Source organism: Anomaloglossus baeobatrachus, chromosome 9 (genome assembly GCF_048569485.1).
Source record: "Anomaloglossus baeobatrachus isolate aAnoBae1 chromosome 9, aAnoBae1.hap1, whole genome shotgun sequence".
In the NCBI taxonomy this organism is placed as follows: Eukaryota; Metazoa; Chordata; class Amphibia; order Anura; family Aromobatidae; genus Anomaloglossus; species Anomaloglossus baeobatrachus.
In genome coordinates this window covers 8,514,844-8,534,225 of record NC_134361.1, presented here as the reverse complement: position 1 = coordinate 8,534,225, position 19,382 = coordinate 8,514,844, and the positions used below count along the sequence as shown (strand labels likewise).

Genomic DNA, 19,382 nt, shown 5'->3' with positions numbered 1-19,382 from the left:
GCGGCGCTGTGATTGTCATCAGCAAAGTCATCCAAGTACCCGCCCATAATCTCGTGCAAGCGGTAATAGGTAACATGGTTCATATGGCCAGCACTTGCGCATAACGGTGGAGTCAGAGGGAAAAGTGCGGGCACGAGATTATGGGCGGGTACTTGGATAACGCTGCTGATGACAATCACAGCGCCGCCCATAATCTCGTGCCTGCGCAATCACCTGAAAAAGCGTTCACATGCGCAAATCTTCGGGAGGACAGTTACATGAGGAAGGCGTCCTTGTGTATGTAAATGAGCAATGGGGGACTGCGTAAAGCGGCAGGAGGGGGAATAACGGACGCCAGACAGCCCGCCCCCGTGACCATAAAAACACATTTGCATACAAAAAGGTAAGACTTCATAAAGTATTTTTGTAGGTCTCAAAGGGGGCACAATAACAACAGGAACCTTTCTAGAAGCAGCCCAGGAGCTGCAGAGGGGAATCTATTACTTTTATTGTGAAATTTCTGCTGACATGTTCCCTTTAACTGGTAGGGGAGCCAGGATAAAGCAGAGCTGAAGCTGTTGGGAAGCTAGGACCCAGCAGCTCCACAGGCAGGAGACCACTGATCGGTAAGCTAATAGAAGCCTGCAGATGCCACTCTGCATAGGTTATTGTCACTGCTATCTGCAGGAGAGAGAAGTGCTGATTGCACGGTCTCCTCAGCCTCAGCGTCCTGACTCCCCGTGTATCTGCAGCAGTGAGAAGCCGCACAGGGGGAGTCAGAGAACAGCTGCAGAGAAACGCAGGCTCCGGGACTAGGGGGGGTCGGCTCTGGGGGAGGGGGGGGGGTCGCTCTGCTGCAGGGGGGGGGTCGCTCTGCTGCAGGGGGTGATTCATACCTCAGCAGCAGTCACAGGAGTAGGTGCGCGGTCGGCTCTGTAATGAATAGTAGAAGGGAGAAACAGCGAGGCGGGGCTACAGTGGGTGGGTGGAGCCCGGGATAAACAGCCTCACGGGCGGGACCCGGGATCAAAGGCTCAGAAGAGGGACTGTCCCGCTGTATCCGGAACGGTTGGGAGGTATGGTCCATGTATGTAGGGAGCGTGCATGTATGCTATGGTTAGTGTGCGTGTGTGCGTCCATGTATGTTGAGCATTACACCCGTGAACCCCCATTATTAAGTGTAAATAGTGCTCATGATTCCGCATGTCTTTGCTTTTCAGAAGCCGCCAATGGGAACGTCCCGCAGGGGCAGCGGCCGCCTCCTCGCATTAAGAACGTCCAAATCAACAATCAGATTGTGAAGCTGAAATACTGCTACACCTGCAAAATCTTCCGCCCTCCCCGCGCCTCTCACTGCAGCATCTGTGATAACTGTGTGGGTGAGTCTGATACAATGTGTGTCCCTGACACCTGAGCCACGAATGCCACTGCCACCACCAGCTGTGGAACTACAGCTCCCAGCCCCGGTCCCAGCCCCGGTCCATAGTAAGACCCTTCCCCGGGTGCGGAGGGGACTCACAGTGAGGATTCTGCTTCTTTTCCAGAGCGATTCGACCACCACTGCCCGTGGGTGGGTAACTGTGTGGGGAAGAGGAATTATCGCTACTTCTACCTCTTCATCCTCTCCTTGTCGCTGCTCACAATCTACATCTTCACCTTCAACATCGTCTACGTGGCCCTGAGTGAGTCCCGGCTCCTCCTCTTCTCTCATCACTGGGCTTTGTTGTATAGAAATTGGTGACTCCAGCAGAGAAGTGGCAGGGTCATGTATCACACTCCGGATTAGATACAACATTTAGCAAACAATCACACATCATGAGATTAGATACAGCAGCTCATCAGGATCATGCATGATGGGATTAGATACAGAATTCAACAGGGAGTATCACACATGGTGGGATTAGATACAGCAGCTCATCATACAGGATGATGCATGGTGGGATTAAATACACGGCTCAGCAGACAGTATCACACAGGATAGGATTAGATACACAGCTCAGCAGGGAGTATCATGCATGATGGGATTAGATACACGGCTCAGCAGGGAGTATCACACATGATGGGATTAGATACACGGCTCAGCAGGGAGTATCACACATGATGGGATTAGATACACGGCTCAGCAGACAGTATCACACACGATAGGATTAGATACACAGCTCAGCAGGGAGTATCATGCATGATGGGATTAGATACACGGCTCAGCAGGTTGTATCACACATGATGGAATTACATACACGGCTCAGCAGGGAGTATCATGCATGATGGGATTAGATACACGGCTCAGCAGGTTGTATCACACATGATGGGATTAGATACACGGCTCAGCAGGGAGTATCATGCATGATGGGATTAGATACACAGCTCAGCAGGGAATATCACACATGATGGGATTAGATACACGGCTCAGCAGTGAGTATCACGCATGATGGGATTAGATACACAGCTGAACAGTGAGTATCACGCATGATGGGATTAGATACAGCAGCTCATACAGGATGATGCATGATGGGATTAGATACACGGCTCAGCAGACAGTATCACACATGATTGGATTAGATACACGGCTCAGCGAGTATCACGCATGATGGGATTAGATACAGCAGCTCATCATACAGGATGATGCATGGTGGGATTAGATACACGGCTCAGCAGGTTGTATCACACATGATGGGATTAGATACACAGCTCAGCAGGGAGTATCATGCATGATGGGATTAGATACACGGCTCAGCAGGTTGTATCACGCATGATGGGATTAGATACACGGCTCAGCAGGGAGTATCACGCATGATGGGATTAGATACACGGCTCAGCAGGGAGTATCACGCATGATGGGATTAGATACACGGCTCAGCAGGGAGTATTACACATGATGGGATTAGATACACGGCTCAGCAGGGAGTATCACACATGGTGGAGTTGGATACATTATAAGCTGTATTGTTCTTGTAGTCGGGTCTTTGTCCTCATTTTTCTTTGTTGTCTTTGAATAAAGATTTTTTTTTTTTTTCTAATTTTCTCGCTTTTTCTTTAAGATTCATTAAAAATTGGCTTCCTGAATACTCTGAAGGAGAGTCCGGGCACATATCCTTCCCCCGCTCCGCCGTCCCCGGAGCCGCACCCAAGCCTGAATATTGGGTGTATATAGTATATACACACATAAGGAGACTCCTGTAGGGCCACATGCGCACGCTGCAGTTTTCTTGTCACATCAAAACTGCTCCTTGTCCCAGAAATGTAAAAATAAAACAAAAAACCCCACTTGTTGCGTTTTTGGTGCGTTTTTTCAGTGGAAGCTGCCAAAAACACAAGAGGATAGAGCGAGCTGCAGAAGTGTGCGACAAATAAACTGCAGACAAACTGCAGCGTGCGCACAGGAGTCTGAGCTCTTAGACTTTGCTGGGAAGTCACAAATGAGAACTTTCTGACATAATAATCATCGTGCGCACGCAGCTGAGGGTTTGTTACATTGTGTAGTTCTGTGTCTAGTCCACGTTTGTGTCTCTGCTCCTTAACTCTTCGTGCACTGTGCTGGAGGTCTTCATCTGCTTCTTCACGCTCTGGTCTGTGGTGGGATTGACCGGATTCCACACGTTCCTGGTGTCTCTGAACCAGACGACCAATGAGGATGTGAGTACAGAGCGGGTTATGTTCAGTGATACATTGGTTTCTATTTATTTATGTAAAGCTCAATAGTTATTAACCCCTCCTGTGCTGGGTAACGGACCTCTATCGGACTCCACAGGCCTCTTGCGTCCTCTTTTCCTTCTTGTATTTGTCTTGTTACGCTCGTGTATCGATATTCTCAGGAAGAAACAAAGTGCACAGTCAGAAACTGCACAGTACAATGATAGTTTCCACCGTGTTTTGTTGATTTTTCCGGAGCGGAGCCGTGATAATGTCGCCTGTGGCCCCGAGCGGATGAAGTCCCAGGGATTCTCCAAAACAGAACCGGAGACTCTCACCTGAGCACATTCCCACCCCACCACCACACACACACACACACACACACACACACACACACACACACACACACCCACCACCATCCTTTATAGGTTCCTGATTAGAGGCTTTGGGTCATTTTGATTGGCTAACATCAGATCATTTTTTGGAATAGTAATCCTTTGAATAAAGTATTCCCTGTCCAATGACTTGCTCTTTGCTGGTAATCCAACCACCATGACCCTGACATTGGGGCTCTACACCCCTGTCCTGAATAGGTTAGAGGTACGAATGCTCGGCCTCCACGACTGTCGAAAAAGCCGAGCGCTGTACATGGAAGTCCCCTGGTCAGTGAATGGAGCGGAGGCTGAGGATGAGCCGCTGCTGTGTCCAGGACGGGGGCCGAGCCTCGATCTCTGGGATCAAGAGCCCCAATCGCAGGATTCCAGAGGGGTCCCAGTGGTCGGACCCCCAGCAATTGCCATTATCTCCTTTACTTTGAAAGTAGCCTTTTGGATAGAGGTTGACTTGAAATTTTGAGGATAAGCCTTTAAGGCTTTTAATTCCTTGGGGAAAGCCCCCACGATGAGCGCCGTGCATTTGTTGGTGGTAGTGTCGGTACCGCAGCTTGGTCTCATGCACATGAATAGTCCTGAGGTGCAGTTCCAGGCGCAGCCACAACCCGCGGGGCCGGCATTGCACACGTGGTAGGGACCGGCATTGCACACGTGGTAGGGACCGGCACTGCGCACGTGGTAAAGGTCTTCATGGCGTATGTAAAGGCCCATTCAGCTCTCTAGGGGTGGGCTCGGACCCCATCAATCTGACATTGATCGTATCATAAAGCCCGGCCTGATTCTTGCACTAAACTCTTCACCAATCGATTTTTCCATTGTAAATAAAACGAATCTAAATGAGAAGAAAATGTTTATAGTTTTTGTTTTTTTCTCTTTAGATTAAAGGATCCTGGACTGGTAAAAACCGAGTGCAAAACCCGTACAACCACGGGAACCTGATGAAGAATTGCTGTGAGGTGCTGTGCGGCCCGGTGCAGCCGAGGTACCGACAAGTGATACTTGTGTTTATAAGAAAAGTGCCACAAAGCGTGTAATGGCTGCACTCTCCTCTGTACCCCCCCCCTATATCTGCGCTGATAACAGGGGTGTTCCAGGAATGACACCGGCACCATCAGCTGCTCTCGGCTGCCGAAATATTCTGCTCTTAAAGTCCCTGTCCCCGTCCTCGATCACTCTCTTTTCTATATGAACTGGCCCCCTTGTAAATTAAACATAACATATCCTCAACTCCGCACTGGTGCCGCTCCACAGTGTCCACGTCGGGGATCAAGTGACCATAACTGCAGGGCTCACATGGTGCAGCGAGTACAGCAGCCAGACATCAGCCACTGATTGCCTGCAGAGCTCACATGGTGCAGCGAGTACAGCAGCCAGATATCAGCCGCTGATTGTCTGCAGGGCTCACATGGCGCAGAGAGCAGCAGCCAGACATCAGCCGCTGATTGCCTGCAGAGCTCACATGGTGCAGCGAGTACAGCAGCCAGACATCAACCGCTGATTGGCTGCAGGGCTCACATGGTGCAGCGAGTACAGCAGCCAGACATCAGCCGCTGATTGCCTGCAGAGCTCACATGGTGCAGCGAGTACAGCAGCCAGACATCAGCCGCTGATTGCCTGCAGAGCTCACATGGTGCAGCGAGTACAGCAGCCAGACATCAGCCGCTGATTGCCTGCAGAGCTCACATGATGCAGAGCGCAGCAGCCAGACATCAGCCGCTGATTGGCTGCAGGGCTCACATTTTGCAGAGAGCAGCAGCCAGATATCAGCCGCTGATTGCCTGCAGAGCTCACATGGTGCAGCGAGTACAGCAGCCAGACATCAGCCACTGATTGCCTGCAGAGCTCACATGGTGCAGCGAGTACAGCAGCCAGACATCAGCCACTGATTGCCTGCAGAGCTCACATGGTGCAGCGAGTACAGCAGCCAGACATCAGCCACTGATTGCCTGCAGGGCTCACATGGTGCAGCGAGTACAGCAGCCAGACATCAGCCACTGATTGCCTGCAGAGCTCACATGGTGCAGCGAGTACAGCAGCCAGACATCAGCCGCTGATTGGCTGCAGGGCTCACATTTTGCAGAGAGCAGCAGCCAGACATCAGCCACTGATTGCCTGCAGGGCTCACATGGTGCAGAGCGCAGCAGCCAGACATCAGCCGCTGATTGCCTGCAGGGCTCATGTACCACAACAGTCCTGTGAGCCTCCTGTAGTGGAAATCCCGGCGATGTATCTAAGGCTTCACCTCCGATGTCTGATGGGAAAAGTTTTATATCGGCAGAATAATTCCTGTAACTACAAACCCTTTCTACTGCTCCACAGATCTCTGTACATTAACTGTCTGCTCTCTGCAGTGTGCTGGACCGACGGGGCATCCTGCAGGAGCCGGCGAGTGGACCGGGCCAATCCGAGCAAGAGAACAGCAGCAACGCTCAGCGAGACCCCGTAAGCACGACCGCCACCGGCAACCGAATATACAATTATATATGTACAGCCGGTATAACCTGGGCATCTCCTGTATATAATTATATATGTACAGCCGGTATAACCTGGGCATCTCCTGTATATAATTATATATGTACAGCCGGTATAACCTGGACATCTCCTGTATATAATTATATATGTACAGCCGGTATAACCTGGGCATCTCCTGTATATAATTATATATGTACAGCCGGTATAACCTGGCCATCTCCTGTATATAATTATATATGTACAGCTGGTATAACCTGGACATCTCCTGTATATAATTATATATGTACAGCCGGTATAACCTGGACATCTCCTGTATATAATTATATATGTACAGCCGGTATAACCTGGGCATCTCCTGTATATAATTATATATGTACAGCCGGTATAACCCGGGCATCTCCTGTATATAATTATATATGTACAGCAGGTATAACCTGGGCATCTCCTGTATATAATTATATATGTACAGCCGGTATAACCTGGGCATCTCCTGTATATAATTATATATGTACAGCCGGTATAACCCGGGCATCTCCTGTATATAATTATATATGTTCAGCCGGTATAACCTGGGCATCTCCTGTATATAATTATATATGTACAGCTGGTATAACCCGGGCATCTCCTGTATATAATTATATATGTACAGCCGGTATAACCCGGGCATCTGTATATAATTATATATGTACAGCCGGTATAACCCGGGCATCTGTATATATAATTTATATATGTACAGCCGGTATAACCTGGACATCTCCACTATATAATTATACATGTACAGCCGGTATAACCTGAGCATCTCCTGTATATAATTATATATGTACAGCCGGTATAACCTGGGCATCTCCTGTATATAATTATACATGTACAGCCGGTATAACCTGGGTATCTCCTGTATATAATTATATATGTACAGCCGGTATAACCTGGGCATCTCCTGTATATAATTATATATGTACAGCCGGTATAACCCGGGCATCTGTATATATAATTTATATATGTACAGCCGGTATAACCTGGACATCTCCACTATATAATTATATATGTACAGCCGGTATAACCTGAGCATCTCCTGTATATAATTATATATGTACAGCCGGTATTACCTGGGCATCTCCTGTATATAATTATATATGTACAGCCGGTATAACCTGGGCATCTCCTGTATATAATTATACATGTACAGCCGGTATAACCTGGGCATCTCCTGTATATAATTATATATGTACAGCCGGTATAACCCGGGCATCTGTATATAATTATATATGTACAGCCGGTATAACCCGGGCATCTGTATATATAATTTATATATGTACAGCCGGTATAACCTGGACATCTCCACTATATAATTATACATGTACAGCCGGTATAACCTGAGCATCTCCTGTATATAATTATATATGTACAGCCGGTATAACCTGGGCATCTCCTGTATATAATTATATATGTACAGCCGGTATAACCTGGGCATCTCCTGTATATAATTATATATGTACAGCCGGTATAACCTGGGCATCTCCTGTATATAATTATATATGTACAGCCGGTATAACCTGGGCATCTCCTGTATATAATTATATATGTACAGCCGGTATAACCTGGGCATCTCCTGTATATAATTATACATGTACAGCCGGTATAACCTGGGCATCTCCTGTATATAATTATATATGTACAGCCGGTATAACCTGGACATCTCCTGTATATAATTATATATGTACAGCCGGTATTACCTGGGCATCTCCTGTATATAATTATATATGTACAGCTGGTATAACCTGGGCATCTCCTGTATATAATTATATATGTACAGCCGGTATAACCTGAGCATCTCCTGTATATAATTATATATGTACAGCCGGTATTACCTGGGCATCTCCTGTATATAATTATACATGTACAGCCGGTATAACCTGGGCATCTCCTGTATATAATTATATATGTACAGCCGGTATAACCTGGACATCTCCTGTATATAATTATATATGTACAGCCGGTATTACCTGGGCATCTCCTGTATATAATTATATATGTACAGCTGGTATAACCTGGGCATCTCCTGTATATAATTATATATGTACAGCCGGTATAACCTGGGCATCTCCTGTATATAATTATATATGTACAGCCGGTATAACCTGGGCATCTCCTGTATATAATTATATATGTACAGCCGGTATAACCTGGGCATCTCCTGTATATAATTATATATGTACAGCTGGTATAACCTGGGCATCTCCTGTATATAATTATATATGTACAGCCGGTATAACCTGGGCATCTCCTGTATATAATTATATATGTACAGCCGGTATAACCTGGGCATCTCCTGTATATAATTATATATGTACAGCCGGTATAACCTGGGCATCTCCTGTATATAATTATATATGTACAGCCGGTATAACCTGGGCATCTCCTGTATATAATTATACATGTACAGCCGGTATAACCCGGGCATCTCCTGTATATAATTATATATGTACAGCCGGTATAACCTGGGCATCTCCTGTATATAATTATATATGTACAGCCGGTATAACCTGGGCATCTCCTGTATATAATTATACATGTACAGCCGGTATAACCCGGGCATCTCCTGTATATAATTATATATGTACAGCCGGTATAACCTGGGTATTTCCTGTATATAATTATATATGTACAGCCGGTATAACCTGGGTATTTCCTGTATATAATTATATATGTACAGCCGGTATAACCTGGGCATCTCCTGTATATAATTATATATGTACAGCCGGTATAACCTGGACATCTCCTGTATATAATTATATATGTACAGCCGGTATAACCTGAACATCTCCTGTATTTAACTGTATACAGTATACTATCTACATTTCCTGATATCTCTTGTTTCTTAGGTTTCCTCTGCTCCTTTGATGCCCAGTGAATCCGCGGTGAAGCCCCCGGCCCCTGACGGACCCTCAGATGCTAACGCCCTGGAAATGGCCGTTCAGGTCCCCAAAGAATCAGATAACAATCAGGAATCGGAGAAGTAGATGCCCCGGAAATCTCTCGCTGCAGGAAGAATAGTGTCAGATCCGTGGAGCCGCCGCCGGCCGTCTACGCCATTTTTCTTTAGTATTTGCTTGTGTTTATTATGGAGGAGACGTCTGATGGAGATTCATCTTTCAGTCTGAAGATAAAAACGCGCAATGGAGTAAAAAAGACTCCCGGTGCTAGTGAGCCCCGCCAATGACATTACCTGCGAGGGTGCGGCGGGGCGTGAAGCCCCCGGGCCGCGGACAGCGTCAGGTCCCCGCGATGGGAGCCGGATCCTCAACTGTTCCTACAATCGTATTATGCACCCCCTGGACGGGCAGCGGACATTGACGTCTATAGGGGCAATCACCTGACTTGACTATATATGCATCGCTTCTATTTAATTTGCCGAAGCCTGGAAGGACGAAGCTTCTGGTAAAGCTGAAATCTGCACTTCTTCCCGGAGGACTTGTGAATATGATAATAGACTCCTCTGATTCAGAAGACCCCCCATCCTCCACCCCCCATCCCAGCCCCGTCCCCCATCACACATCCCCCATCCCAGCCCCGTCCCCCGCTCCACTTACCAGCCATGACGTAGATGTTTGTTCCCGTGGCGTGAGCTCGTCCTCCTCATACCCACATCACTCATCTCCAAACTCTAGAGCTTTTGGTCTTGCATTTTACAGATTGATGGTTGCGGGCTCAGCACAGGAGCCGCCATGTCTAAATTTTTTTTTTTTTTTATCGTAATTTTGAGGGCATTTTGGAAAAATCTTCTGAAGTGTAAGAAATGTATTCAACGACCGTACAAAGTGTCAAATAATGGAAGGAATTTGTAAAGTTATTTATTGGTTTATATATTGTTGTTTTTTTTCTTTTTCCATTTTTTTTTCTTTATTTAAATAATTTTTCTGGACTCCCGGCAGAGTGCAGTGATGGACACCTGGAGAGTGATGTTGATTGACTATTGATTTTCCTTGACTGCAAAAAAAAAAAAAGTAGGATAATTTGGGGAGAGGTGGCTGTTCTCCCGATAATTTGCATATAGATTGGACGGTGCGGTGGAACGTTCCTGTGCTGTCTGGTTTGAACATTCCTCCGCAGTCCAGTTTGAACACTCCTCCGCGAACCGGTTTGAATGTTCCTCCACGGTCCGGATGGTGTGGTTTGAACGTTGCTCCACGGTGCGGCCAAACGTTCCTATGCAGTCCAGTTTGAACACTCCTCCGCGATCCGGTTTGAATGTTGCTCCACGGTCCGGGCGGTGCGGTTTGAGCGTTCCTCCGCAGTACGGACAGTGCGGTTTGAACATTCCTCCGCGGTCCGGGCGGTGTGGCCGGTTCTCATGGCACTGACCGACCTCACTCCTCTCCATCCCGGTTGCACAGTATTCATCATTTTGATGCTTTTTTTTGTTTGTATTCGTCCTTGGAATCGGCTTCTTCAGTTGTGGAAATCCTATAAAATCCCATAAACGGCTCTGGATTATACGACATTCGCACCTACAGATTTGGCCATTGCGGTCCCAGAATTCTGGACATTCTCATCTTAAGGGTCAGGACTCTTCCGGCTTTTCTTGTAGTCACGGCTGCAGGGAGGGTCCTTTTGAGGCTTTTTGAGTGGCTGGGAAGGGTTACATTTCGGGGTGTTTTTGAGCCCCCTTCCCCCGATCCTCACACCCAGAGGTCTGTGCTTGACGAGTTCTCCTTTTTTGTGTGTTTGGAGATCTGATGCGGGGTGTAGCGAGCATTGCTCTGGAGAGGAGCTGCACTGATACATTGTATCTCCCCATTCGAGAGGTCGGGTTTTATCTGACAATTGAGCCTACATGGGGAAGGGGGGGGGGAGGGCGCCTGGTCTCCTCCAGGACCCGGATTGTTCCTCATATTCTTGATCCATTAATCCGGCCATAGACCGTGGATCCGGTCACCGCACACAATCCGCTGCTGTAGATCTTCTGGACAATCCCTGCATTCTGATGAAACCATTTCTTTTTTGTCATTGCTCTTCCAGACGGCTCCGTTCTGATCTAATTGGACTGCATATTTTCTAGATTCCTCCACACCCGGGTGCTGTGACCCCGCTATGGCGGCCGCACACGTCCGATATTTATCTGCAGATCATTGGCAGATCCAGCGGATTCTGGACAATTTGCAGCGTTTTGTCGCCTCGGAGTCGAGCGATGAAACCCAATATGCTGAATTTGACCCGCGACACCTGGGGGTCTCCATACAGAACAGATGGTGGGCCGCGCCTTCCACACATGGGAGCTCTTATCTGGATCTGCCAGCGGTCTGCAGATAATTATCTGGTGTGTATGGCCGCCTATAGACTATAATCCGTGTTTTCTTCCGACATGTCATGGGATAATTATTGTGGGGTCTCTATTTATCGGGACGGTCACATCTGAGCGCTGCACCATCAGATAAGAAGTTCAGCCTTTTCTACATACATTACAGGACCGGAGTAACCTCAGGTATTTTACTCCGGAGCTGAAATCACCGTTTTGTTATATGGGGTCGGACACTTTAATTTTCTCTTTTGACGATCAGTATATGAAGTCAGGTGTGAAAATGGCTCTTCCCAGACACTGAATCAGCTGAACTGTGAGTTCAGCTCCGGAGTAGGTTGATCTGAATGGTGCTCAGAGGTGGAGGTGTCATGATGGCAGATCTAACGCTGTGTGTATGGCTGATATCACCTAGTTACGTATCCTTCATTTACAGACAGAGCCGCCCCTGCTCCGGACAGCCGCCATTGTGTGAAATCTCCATGGTGTCGCCATTTATCGTGTTGTCTTCATATAATGCCGGTATAATCCTAATTGTGAGCTGACTGCGCACACATAACACGCCGGACCCCGGTCCTGCCAGACGCTGATTCCTGCTGGTGGGAAGCGATGGTTTCTGTTCTTCTCTCAGGTATTTTGTTCCATGAGTTGATCTTGAACATTTATGGAGCATTTTGTTCAGGTTTCCCTCTTTTGGGGATGGAGGGTGTGAGGTGACGTCACTATGTTTCCCGATGTGTCATCCCCGTCCGCTCCTCATGACCTGAAAGGATAAGGGCTTTGTGAGACTGTATCCATCTTCTGTAATATCCATCCCCTGCAGAACCTGCTACTGGCCGTAACCGGACGCCGACGATCCGATCCATAACAGCAAAAAGCTATTTACCGACTGAATAAAGAAATGGCTGAAAATGTGAACCTGTGTGCGGCTCCGTCATTATTATTATTATTATTATTATTATTATTATTTATTTATTTATAGAGCAGCATTGATTCCATGGTGCTGTACATGAGAAGGGGGTTACATACACAATACATATACAAGTTACAGTAGACAGACTAGTACAGAGGGAAGAGGGCCCTGCCCTTGCGGGCTTACATTCTATAGGATTATGGGGAGGAGACAGTAGGTGGGGTGTAGATTGGGCGGCAGCTCTGCGCGGTGGTGGGGCGGCAGCTCTGCGCGGTGGTGGGGCGGCAGCTCTGCGCGGTGGTGGGGCGGCAGCTCTGCGCGGTGGTCGGGCGGCAGTGGGGTCATTGAAGGTTATAGGCATTTCTGAACAGATGAGTTTTCAGGTTCCGTTTGAAGCTTGCCAGTGTAGCAGATAATCTGACGTGTTGAGGCAGCGAGTTCCAGGAGACTGGGGATGCTCGGGAGAAGTCTTGGAGTCTGTTGCGTGAGGAGCGAATGAGAGAGGAGAGAAGGAGATCTTGGGAGGACCGGAGGTGACGTGTTGGAGTGTAGCGGGAGATTAGTTTGGAGATATACGGAGGAGAGAGATTATGCACAGCTTTGTAGGTCAGTATTAGTAGTTTGAATTGGATACGGTGGAAGATCAGGAGCCAGTGAAGGGACATGCAGAGAGGAGAAGCGGGGTGGTAGTGAGGCAAGAGGTGGATCAGTCGGGCAGCAGAGTTAAGGATGGACTGGAGAGGGGCGAGCGTGTTAGCAGGGAGACCACAGAGGAGGATGTTGCAGTAATCCAGGCGGGAGATTGAGGGCGGCACTAGCATTTATGTAGATTGAGAATTGATGAAGGGGCGGATTCTGGAAATATTTTTGAGTTGAAGACGACAGGAGGCGGTGAGGGATTGGATGTGTGGTATGAAGGACAAGGCAGAGTCAAAGGTCACTCCGAGGCACCGAACTTTGGGTGCTGGGGAGAGCGTGATGTTATTTATTGTAATAGATGGATCAGGTGGAGAGTGTAGGGGAGAGGGAGGAAAGATGATCAGTTCAGTTTTGGCCACATTGAGCTTTAGGAAGTGAGAGGAGAAGGAGGAAGATATAGCAGATAGGCACTCTGGGGTTCTGGACAGCAGAGATATGACATCTGGGCCAGAGAGGTAGATCTGAGTGTCGTCGGCATATAGGTGGTACTGGAAGCCATGGGACTTTGAGATGTCACAGGCCAAATGTGTAGATGGAGAAGAGTAAGGGTCCCAGGACAGAGCCTTGAGGGACACCAACAGAAAGATGGCGGGATGAAGAGGTTGTGTGGGAGTGGGAGACACTAAAAGTGCGGTTGGAGAGGTATGAAGAGATCCAAGAGAGGGCGAGGTCTCTGACGCCAAGGGAAGAGAGGATCTGTAGTAGGAGGGAGTGGTCAACAGTGTCAAAGGCTGAGGACAGGTCTAGAAGTAGGAGTATGGAGAAGTGGTTGTTAGCTCTGGCAGTAAGTCATTTGTGATTTTAGTCAGGGCAGTTTCAGTGGAATGATGTGGACGGAAGCCGGACTGTAGGGTGTCAGAGAGAGAGCTAGAGGAGAGGTGGGAGGAGAGTTCAGCATGGACGTGATGTTCCAGGAGTTTTGAGGCGAATGGGAGTAGCGATATGGGGCGATAGCTGGCAGCAGAGGTTGGGTCGAGGGAAGGTTTCTTTAGGATGGGTGTGACTGATGCATGTTTAAAGGCAGAAGGGAAGGTACCAGTCGTTCAAGATAGGTTGAAGAGATGGCTTAGGCCAGAATCACACTTGCTAGTGCCTCGCGTGTAACTCGCGTGAGTCTCTCATGGTAGACCCCGGCATGGCCGCACACTCCCCTGACAGGAGCGGGTCGGTTGCATGTATGTCTATGCAGCTCAGACGCTCCTGTATGCATAGTGTGCGGCCATGCCGGGTTCTACCATGAGAGACTCGCGAGTTACACGCGAGGCACTAGCAAGTGTGATTCTGGCCTTAAGGAGCGAATAAGCATGGTGGTGAGGTTGGGGAGGAGGTGGGATGGGGTCACGTGCGCAGGTGGTGAGGTGCGCTTGAGAGAACACATGGAAGCTCTTCTTCAGTAATGGTGGGGAGGAAATTTATGGAAGTCATTCTGCATCTCAATCATTCTGCGGCTGTTATTCTGCATCTCCATCATTCTGCGGCTGCGGCTCCATCATTCTGCAGCTGTTATTCTGCGTCTCCATCATTCTGCGGCTGCGGCTCCATCATTCTGCAGCTGTTATTCTGCGTCTCCATCATTCTGAGGCTCTGTTATTCTGCGGCTCCATCATTCTGCGGCTGTTATTCTGCGTCTCCATCATTCTGCGGCTGCAGCTCCATCATTCTGCAGCTGTTATTCTGCGTCTCCATCATTCTGAGGCTCTGTTATTCTGCGTCTCCATCATTCTGCGGCTGTTATTCTGCGGCTCCATCATTCTGCGGCTGTTATTCTGCGGCTCCATCATTCTGTGGCTGTTATTCTGCGGCTCCATCATTCTGTGGCTGTTATTCTGCGGCTCCATCATTCTGCGGCTGTTATTCTGCGGCTCCATCATTCTGTGGCTGTTATTCTGCGGCTCCATCATTCTGCGGCTGTTATTCTGCGGCTCCATCATTCTGTGGCTGTTATTCTGCGGCTCCATCATTCTGCGGCTGTTATTCTGCGGCTCCATCATTCTGCGGCTGCAGCTCCATCATTCTGCAGCTGTTATTCTGCGTCTCCATCATTCTGAGGCTCTGTTATTCTGCGTCTCCATCATTCTGCGGCTGTTATTCTGCGGCTCCATCATTCTGCGGCTGCAGCTCCATCATTCTGCAGCTGTTATTCTGCGTCTCCATCATTCTGAGGCTCTGTTATTCTGCGGCTCCATCATTCTGCGGCTGTTATTCTGCGGCTCCATCATTCTGTGGCTGTTATTCTGCGGCTCCATCATTCTGTGGCTGTTATTCTGCGGCTCCATCATTCTGCGGCTGTTATTCTGCGGCTCCATCATTCTGTGGCTGTTATTCTGCGGCTCCATCATTCTGCGGCTGTTATTCTGCGGCTCCATCATTCTGTGGCTGTTATTCTGCGGCTCCATCATTCTGCGGCTGTTATTCTGCGGCTCCATCATTCTGCGGCTGCAGCTCCATCATTCTGCAGCTGTTATTCTGCGTCTCCATCATTCTGAGGCTCTGTTATTCTGCGTCTCCATCATTCTGCGGCTGTTATTCTGCGGCTCCATCATTCTGCGGCTCTGTTATTCTATGGCTCCATCATTCTGCGGCTGTTATTCTATGGCTCCATCATTCTGCGGCTGTTATTCTGCGGCTCCATCATTCTGTGGCTGTTATTCTGCGGCTCCATCATTCTGTGGCTGTTATTCTGCGGCTGTTATTCTGCGGCTCCATCATTCTGTGGCTGTTATTCTGCGGCTCCATCATTCTGCGGCTGTTATTCTGCGGCTCCATCATTCTGTGGCTGTTATTCTGCGGCTCCATCATTCTGCGGCTGTTATTCTGCGGCTCCATCATTCTGCGGCTGTTATTCTGCGTCTCCATCATTCTGCGGCTCCATCATTCTGCGGCTGTTATTCTGCGTCTCCATCATTCTGCGGCTGCAGCTCCATCATTCTGCAGCTGTTATTCTGCGTCTCCATCATTCTGAGGCTCTGTTATTCTGCGTCTCCATCATTCTGCGGCTGTTATTCTGCGGCTCCATCATTCTGCGGCTCTGTTATTCTATGGCTCCATCATTCTGCGGCTGTTATTCTGCGGCTCCATCATTCTGTGGCTGTTATTCTGCGGCTCCATCATTTTGTGGCTGTTATTCTGCGGCTCCATCATTCTGTGGCTGTTATTCTGCGGCTCCATCATTCTGCGGCTGTTATTCTGCGGCTCCATCATTCTGCGGCTGTTATTCTGCGGCTCCATCATTCTGCGGCTGTTATTCTGCGTCTCCATCATTCTGAGGCTCTGTTATTCTATGGCTCCATCATTCTGCGGCTGTTATTCTGCGGCTCCATCATTCTGAGGCTGTTATTCTATGGCTCCATCATTCTGCGTCTCCATCATTCTGCGGCTGTTATTCTGCGTCTCCATCATTCTGCGGCTGTTATTCTGCGTCTCCATCATTCTGCGGCTGTTATTCTGCGGCTCCATCATTCTGTGGCTGTTATTCTGCGGCTGTTATTCTGCGGCTCCATCATTCTGTGGCTGTTATTCTGCGGCTCCATCATTCTGCGGCTGTTATTCTGCGGCTCCATCATTCTGTGGCTGTTATTCTGCGGCTCCATCATTCTGCGGCTGTTATTCTGCGGCTCCATCATTCTGCGGCTGTTATTCTGCGTCTCCATCATTCTGCGTCTGTCCAAGGATAACTGAGCAAGAAGGACGTCTGAGCCAGGATGAGCGACGTCTCCAGCGAGGTCACACATCACACCAGTATTATATGGGCTGAATAAGACTGAATTTCCTTCCTCTTCATAGATACACCCTGTGTTTGTTCCAGTAGATATTTGCCGTCCACTTTGGGCCTCGTCATCTGGTGTGAAGGGCTGCACATTTAGTTTTTCTTTATACATGATAAAGGCCCCGGGAATGAAAAATAAAAAAACCCTTTTTACTATCATTGAGAAGAATTATTTATTCCAGCAGTGAAGCCGCCTGATGTCTATTCATCCAGCTGGATTCAATGTAGATCCCTGCGCTCCCCGCTGCTCCCAGTACAGATCCCTGCGCTCCCCGCTGCTCCCAGTACAGATCCCTGCGCTCCCCGCTGCTCCCAGTACAGATCCCTGCGCTCCCCGCTGCTCCCAGTACAGATCCCTGCGCTCCCTGCTCCACCCAGTACACATCCCTGCGCTCCCCGCTGCTCCGAGTACACATCCCTGCGCTCCCCGCTGCTCCCAGTACAGATCCCCGCTGCTCCCAGTACAGATCCCCGCGCTCCCCGCTGCTCCCAGTACAGATCCCTGCGCTCCCCGCTCCACCCAGTACACATCCCTGCGCTCCCCGCTGCTCCGAGTACACATCCCTGCGCTCCCCGCTGCTCCCAGTACAGATCCCCGCTGCTCCCAGTACAGATCCCCGCGCTCCCCGCTGCTCCCAGTACAGATCCCCGCGCTCCCCGCTGCTCCCAGTACAGATCCCTGCGCTCCCCGCTGCTCCCCGTACAGATCCCTGCGCTCCCCGTTGCTCCCCGTACAGATCCCTGCGCTCCCCGCTGCTCCCCGTACAGATCCCTGCGCTCCCCGCTGCTCCCCGTACAGATCCCTGCGCTCCCCGCTGCTCCCAGTACAGATCCCTGCGCTCCCCGCTGCTCCCAGTGTGGGGGGGTGGGGAGGGGAATGATTGGTGTCCTGTGATTTCCCACCTTCTCGAAGACGTCATGGTTATCCTATGTATTTATGTATGGGAAGTGTTGTATAAGTGTGCGCTCTCAAGTGCACTGTTCTCAGGCACCACTAGGTGTCACTGCTTCCTAATCCACTGGCTTACAGTAGGAATGGAAAACAGGGCTGAAGGAGTTAAAGGTTAAATCTGCCCGGCAACAGTGAGGTGAAAGTTGGGATTGGTCAGATAGGGAGAAGCAGCACCTGAGGGAGGAAGTGACAGGAGCCCGAGTAAATGTGGCCGGACCCTCAGAGTCACCGCGGGAAACCCCGAGCAAGGGACACAGGAAGCTCCTCAGTGTCAGGAATAGACCCGGAGCGGCCGGGAGTTGTGGCCTTGATTCTAGTGGAATTTCCGGGAAGTATCTGCCCCCACTAGGACCGGTCTAGGTGTGAGGTAACATAGACCCGGGGGACGGGTTGTCACAGAGACAGCGGTGAACGAGCTCCGCCCGGTGGTGACTCGCATCCAGTGGCGTAGCTACTGCTTTTGCCGCCTGGGGCGGTCATCAAATTTGCCGCCCCCCCTCCGTTGGCCGTCAATAATCCAGAAACCTTCAAAAATCCGGAAAGCCATTAAAATATTTATTTTTCATGGAACTACAATCAAAGATCTAATTGTGGACTGCTGCTATTAGTCCTAGACTTTCACCTTTTTACACACATTATGTAGGCCTATTATACACACACAGCTCTGCTGCATACATACAGACATGCACAGCTCTGCTACATACATACACACACAGCTCTGCTGTATACATACATACACGCTTAGCTCTACTACATACATACAGTCACACACAGCTCTGCTGCATACATACATACAGACACACACAGCTCTGCTGTATACATACAGACACACAAACAGCTCTGCTGCATGCATACATACATACAGACACACACAGCTCTGCTGTATACATACAGACACACACACATACACACAAACAGCTCTGCTGCATGCATACATACAGACAACTCTGTATGTATGTATGTATGCAGCAGCTGCAGACACACACAGCTCTGCAATTGCTGCATCCATCCATACATACATACAGACACACACAGCTCTACTGCATACATACATACATACATGCATACATACATACAGACACACACAACTCTGCTGCACATATAGATACACACGCGGCTCCGGGGGGGAGCCCATGCAGTTCACTGGGGCCCATAAACCGGGTGGCTGGGAGGGAGTATACAGGTCGAGGGGGAAAGGGGGTAGCACTTACGGCCCGGAGGAGAGAGGGCCCACACAGCGCCGGAGGTTGCTGGCTGGCACCTCCTTCATCTGTGGGACTGAG

The 19,382-nt window shown here is 49.2% G+C and overlaps 1 protein-coding gene across 2 annotated transcripts in view; it reads left to right on the top strand.

The window, feature by feature from the left end:
• Positions 1-12,687, top strand: part of ZDHHC9 (zDHHC palmitoyltransferase 9) — a 68,893-nt gene extending 56,206 nt beyond the window's left edge. For both annotated transcript variants that reach the window (XM_075323059.1, XM_075323060.1), the window contains exons 4-10: positions 1,200-1,358; positions 1,524-1,661; positions 3,018-3,066; positions 3,510-3,612; positions 4,880-4,983; positions 6,353-6,443; positions 9,356-12,687. In XM_075323059.1, coding sequence (XP_075179174.1) covers positions 1,200-1,358; positions 1,524-1,661; positions 3,018-3,066; positions 3,510-3,612; positions 4,880-4,983; positions 6,353-6,443; positions 9,356-9,493 — 782 coding nt within the window. In that variant the 3' untranslated portion in view covers positions 9,494-12,687. The remainder of the gene's footprint in view (positions 1-1,199; positions 1,359-1,523; positions 1,662-3,017; positions 3,067-3,509; positions 3,613-4,879; positions 4,984-6,352; positions 6,444-9,355) is intronic.
• Positions 12,688-19,382: the final 6,695 nt, after the last annotated feature.